Raw genomic sequence first — 5,925 nt, forward strand, 5'->3', positions numbered from 1 at the left:
TCCTGGGTTAGATGGAGGTCCTGCACACTGTCTAAAAACCTACGCGAGCGTTCAGACCTGGCTGACTGCTCTTCCCAGCAGATGTCCAGGAAGTTCAGGTCCCCCATGATTACCACATCCTTAGCCTTCACTACCTCTGTGAGCTGACCCAAGAAATCCTGGTCAAGCTCCTCACCCTTGTTGGGAGGTCTGTAGTAGACTCCCACCGTTAAGTCTCTTTCGCCTCGACAGCCTTTCAGCCTAACCCAAAGCACTTCAGAGTGCCTCTCCCCTGAGGGGCACTCTGTTTCTTATTGGTTTCACTGACTTTTGCCCAGTTTTCTAGCAGGAAGGTACCATACTATCTCTGCCTACACTTCTTACACAGCTTCCCTTCCCAGATGGAAATGCAAATATATAACAGGACTTGTTGTTTGTATGCCCTGACAGGAGTTTTTGGTTTTGTTGTGTTGACTGAATTCTACGCTTAGTTTATACAGGCTCGGTTCAAACAGACACATACAGGGTGTGTCTTTACATGATATTAGTGTGACATAATAAATTCCGGCACAGTTTGCACCAGAGTTTATTGCTTCTGGGTGGTATGTCTGAATGTGTACCCAGGACTACAGCATGTTGAGCTGGGTTGGAGTAGCCCCAGCTAGCAGGAGGCTGGGGGGTCACCCTACTGGCCTGGAGTGCTCCATTGCAGCTCAGCATGCTTTAGACGGGCTAGCTGGGGCACAAGGGTGCTTTAGTGTGGGGGGCTAGCTGGCAGGCAGCCCCTGACACTGAAGCACCTTCATGCCTCAGCCAGCTCTGTCAGCGTCTACATGTGCATTGCGGTGCGCTAAATAGTGCTGCCACAGGACAGTACTTATGTGGACAAGTACTATCCTAGGGCTATGTTTATTAGTTTACTGCGGCCTCACATGGCCATACATGTAGACACTGAGACTTTACTGCACAGCTAATTAGTCAGATCCTCAGTAAAAATCTTATGTAGACGTGCCCGCGTACCACATACCAGATTCTGTCTGTGGATATACCATGTATTGTGTGTAGATTTCGAATTAAGTGAACTTCGTTGCTTACCTGTTTTTATTCTTCAGGTAAATAAGAAGCTGATGCAGAGAGATTTCAAGATAGACAAACACATTGTGAAAGTGACAATAGTCATGGAATCCACTTTAACCAAGGCTGTGTACCTTACACCTAGACTGGCTAATAAGTGAAGATTCATTTCCTATTGAATAGTTTCCTTCTCACAAATTATCGCAAAACTCTTTAAGATGTTCCTTTTAAACAGCTTGTTTTATTGACTTTTAGCAGCTGTCTGATGTGATTGTTTTAATAAAAGTCACATTTTTAAACATTTTTATAAGAATTTTGGAAAATCTACTTTGGGGTATTGACTGTACTTCGTTTATACTGTTTAGAAATAAAATTAAACCCTACAAAAAGTTGCATGTTTTCTGAAACTCTCTTGTTTTTTCCAGGTCTCTAGAGAACACTTTTTTCTCTGTAGTACTATTTAAATCTCCAAAGTACTTAACTAATCAGCGGGTGCCTGTAGACATGAGGGACGCCTGATAATTAGCACATTTCAGGAGCCTTAACATCTTGAGTGTTCAGTGTCCCCACACTTCAAAATGGTGGCAGGGATGTTTTAACTAAAGCTCATCAAATGACCAATCTCTGTCACAGTCTGTCAGTGGAGTGGAGCTGCTCTTGCTCCCTCCCTCCCCCTTGTGCAGTTGAGGTAAAATGAATCCTCAATTAGGATGCTATAAGGAGGAGAATATGCCTTTGAGTTTGTTTGGACTATCTTAGGGGTAGGCAAAATATGGCCCATAGTCCAGATTCTGCCCCACAAGCAATTTCCTCCAACCCACAGGTGCCCACCAATAAATTGTACCCCACCCAGCCTGCATATTTTGTTTCCATCCTAGTGTGTGGGAAGGCCCCAGCTCTGACACAGCTTCTGGGTGGGGCTGCTGCTGCCACTGCTGCAGCCACTGGGGGACCTGCTCAGGTTCTCCGGCCTCTAGCAGCCCAGAACTGGATGCAGTACTCCAGCTGCGGCCTGACCAGTGTCGCATAGAGGGGGAGGATCACCTCCTTGGATCTGCTCGTGATGCACCTATGGATGCATGACAAGGTATGGTTAACCTTCCTGACCACATCCCCATGTTGGCGGCCCGTGTTCATCGTGGAATCAATAGTGACACCAAGATCCTTTTCTGCCTCTGTGCTGACGAGAAGGGAGTTCCCCAGCCTGTAGGTATGCTGCTGGTTCTTCCTCCCCAGGTGCAACACCTTGCACTTGTCCATATTGAAACCCATCCTATTCTCATCTGCCCACCTCTGTAACCTGTCCAGATCTAGTTGTAGCCTGTCCCTCCCTTCTAGCGTGCTCACTTCTCCCCACATCTTAGTGTCATCTGTGAACTTGAAGAAGGTGCTTTTCACCCCCTCGTCCAAATCACTGATGAAGATGTTGAAAAGTGTAGGCCTTAGGACCAAGCCCTGGGCACCCCACTGCCCACATCCCTCCAGGTCAAAAATGACCCATCCACCACCACTCTCTGGGTGCAGCCCTCCAGCCAATTTGTGACCCACCTGACTGTGTAGGTATCGACAACACAGTTGCCTAATTTTTTAATGAGAACGGGGTAAGAGACAGTGTCAAAGGCCTTCCTAAAGTCCAAAAAAGACTATGTCCACTGTGACAGATGCATCCAAGGCTTTTGTGACCTGGTCGTAGAAGGCCACCAGGTTGGTCTGACAGGACCTGCCTCTAATGAACCCGTGGTGGTTCCCCCTAAGCATAATCTCCCCCGCTGGCCCCTTGCAGATGTGCTCCTGGATAATTTTCTCAAAGAGCTTCCCCAGGACCGAGGTAAGACTAATGGGCCTATAGTTTCCTGGGTCCTCTTTCCTCCCTTTTTTGAAAATGGGGACCACTTTCAAAAGGCCCTTTTCCAGTCCTCTGGCACCTCACCAGAGCACCACAAGTGCTCGTAAAGCTGTGCCAGGGGTCTTGCAATGACCTCAGGTAATTCCCTCAGCACTCTGAGGTGGAGATTGTCAGGACCAGCTGATATGAACACATCTAGTCCCTCCAGAAGTTCCCTGACTAGGTCCTCACTGACCCTAGGTCTGGTTGCACCTCCCCTGGGTCTGTCCAGATTCCCAGTGGGGGGGATGCCCCTGTCCCTGCTCTCTCCCCGGACAATCTCTGCTCTAAGTGGAGCAGGCACCGTAGTGCCCTGCAACATTCACATTTTCCCAAATTGAACAGAAAACTTGGATCCCTGCTCACGAGTGAGCTGGGTTTATTTGACTATGGGAGCCATTGGCAGCTAAAGAATGATAGGTCTGGTCAGGGCTCACTTGTGCTCAGTCACATTACCCGTGGCTATTTCATTCTTCCCTATGAAAAGAACATACCACAAAGAGGGCACTGGAACATGTAGGTTCTACTTCAGTGTCCGTTTAATAGTCCTCTAAAAATCAAGTGGTTAGAGTCATCTCAGGTGAGGCAGAGAAAGTAGTCTCATCAAGCCAGAAGAAAAGAACCTGTCAAACATATTCCCGAGTTGTCTTTTATTTGTTCCACTGACTTTTGCCCAGTTCTCTGGCAGGAAGGTACTGCACTGTCTCTGCCTACGCTTTTTATGCAGCTTCTCCCCACAGATGAAAATACAAGTGTATAACAGGATTTGATGCTTATTTGTCTTGACAGGAGTTTTTGGTCTTGTTGAGTCAGCTCAATTCTACACTCAGTTTATACAGGTTCAATTCTACATAGACACACTCAGGGGGTTGGGGAGTAGCACTGAAGTAAAACCTGGATCCTCAGGGTGCCAGTAGCCCTGGGAACACCCTCAGGTTGGTCTGCTGACTGAGGTGCCCTGTGGAGATGGGTATCCCTCACCCTCACCGCCCAAGAATTTACTCTAAGTCCAACAAACAAATAGGTTTCTTTATTATACATAACTATATACAGAAAAGAAATGATTAAGCAAAAAGGATATCAGATTCACCCAAAGAGCTTTGTCTGTCTTTATTTAATGTTGCATTTGTAGACTGTATTCAAGTTATTGGTTTTATTGTTAACTATAATTATATATATACACACACACATATATATATACACATATACATATACAACATATACACACACACTACTGCAATCTTAAAGGATATATTTATATATATTATAATTAATTAAACTAATTATTATAGTTATATAGAGAACTTATTTCAATTAATTAATTATAGTAAGAGAGATGTATATAAATATATATTTATATATAATACATATAAATATATTATTATAGCTATCTATATATCATAATTATAGCTAACAATAAAACCAACAACTTGAATACTGTCTACAAATGCAACATTAAAAAAAGGCAGACAAGGTTCTTTGGGTGAATCTGATCTCTTTTATTAGACCAACTTGAATACTTGGAAAGATTTTTAGTTAGCAAGCTTTCGGTTTTAACACTACTTGTCAGTCTGAGGAAGCACCTGCAGTTGGTATGTGTGCTGTTCCTGGATGGAAGAACACACTCATCCCATCCAGGAAGTGTGCACGCAGGCAGCAGTGGATGAAGGAGAAAGCTTCAGTCACTTCTAGAGCCATACCTATCTTTTTGCTTGTCTCACAGTCATCGATAATGTGCAGGCTTCGCAGAGTGTCCAGGAAAAGCACAATATTGTAGGGCATCCAGAATAGGAAAAACATGATGGCAATGAAAAAAACAGCTTAATTGGTTTACACCTGTTGTGGATCTGGCTTTTCTTCGGGTTTTTAAAGATGTGGGTGTAGCAGAAAATGAGAATGCCAAGAGGGATCAAGAGGCCCATAATACTGATTTCAAGCTTAGTAAAAAGCTTCCAGGGTTGATCATAATCAATGTAATAAGGCATACACTTTGTAGCATTTTTATCAGTTACCTCCTTCATGAATATAGGGTTTGGCATGGAAATTAAAATGGCCAATGACCAAATTGCCAGGCTTATAAGTATGCCACATGAGATTGTTCGAACTTGGGGAGCATGTACTACATGGACAATGGCTAAGTACCTGTCAATGGTCATAAGGGTTATGAAGAATATGCTGCCATAGTAACCAATATAGTAACAACCACATACTAGTTTATACATTGTATTCCCAAAAATCCATTCCCCTGAAGTACAGTGTGCCAGAAAGGACGGGGGGAAAACAAACAGTAGGTCAGAGATGGCGAGGTTCAGCAAATACATATCAGTTATGTCAGTCAGTTTCTTGCAAGCTACTAGGACCCAAATGACCAAGTTGTTTCCCATCAAGCCCAACACAAATAATAGGCTGTAATGTAAAGGCTTGGGAAAACTACAGATGTAACTGTCTTAATTTTCTCCATGCTGCAGGTGGAGGCATTGTGAGGATAATAATAGTCATCATAATAATCAGACATATTCAGAGAAGGTGTTGGATTTGAATAATTCATGATGAGGTCATCTGTTAAAGAGCAAATAATTTAACATTCAGTATTTCTATTTATTGTTAAATTAGTATTCTAGGCACAATTCTCCCACCAACAATTGCATGAAAGAAGGGTGAGGTAGACAGGGTGTATAATCAAACTGAATACTGCCTTAAGAAGGGGCTATCCTATACAAATAGAAGAACCTTCCCCCCCTAACGCTTAGAGAGGCGGATGAGCTGGATAGCGCACAGCGTGAATGAATCTGGAAAAATCTCAGATGAAAATTAATCTATCTAGGGATTAAAGTACCTGATGCCTCATCACTCTTCTATGGGTTATGGCAAGCTAGAGAAGTCATTTTGCCTCTGTAACTGACTTTCTCCCCCAGTCTCTAGGATATATTTCCACTCTCCAATAATGCACCATGTCCAAAGCTTCAGGAAAAGCTAAAACTGTCTTC

At 43.7% G+C, this 5,925-nt stretch overlaps 1 protein-coding gene and 1 pseudogene across 1 annotated transcript in view; one reads left to right on the forward strand and one right to left on the reverse strand.

Moving 5' to 3' along the window:
• The window catches only part of LOC109291799 (caspase-14-like), a 14,985-nt gene extending 13,539 nt beyond the window's left edge, over positions 1–1,446 (forward strand). Inside the window, exon 7 of the mRNA XM_019508919.1 lies at positions 1,092–1,446. Coding sequence (XP_019364464.1) covers positions 1,092–1,214 — 123 coding nt within the window. The 3' untranslated portion in view covers positions 1,215–1,446. The remainder of the gene's footprint in view (positions 1–1,091) is intronic.
• A 1,925-nt stretch (positions 1,447–3,371) lies between these two features.
• Positions 3,372–5,504, reverse strand: LOC109291641 (annotated as a pseudogene).
• Positions 5,505–5,925: the final 421 nt, after the last annotated feature.

Source organism: Gavialis gangeticus, unplaced genomic scaffold (assembly GCF_001723915.1).
Source record: "Gavialis gangeticus isolate Ggan-Ray unplaced genomic scaffold, GavGan_comp1, whole genome shotgun sequence".
Taxonomy (NCBI): Eukaryota; Metazoa; Chordata; order Crocodylia; family Gavialidae; genus Gavialis; species Gavialis gangeticus.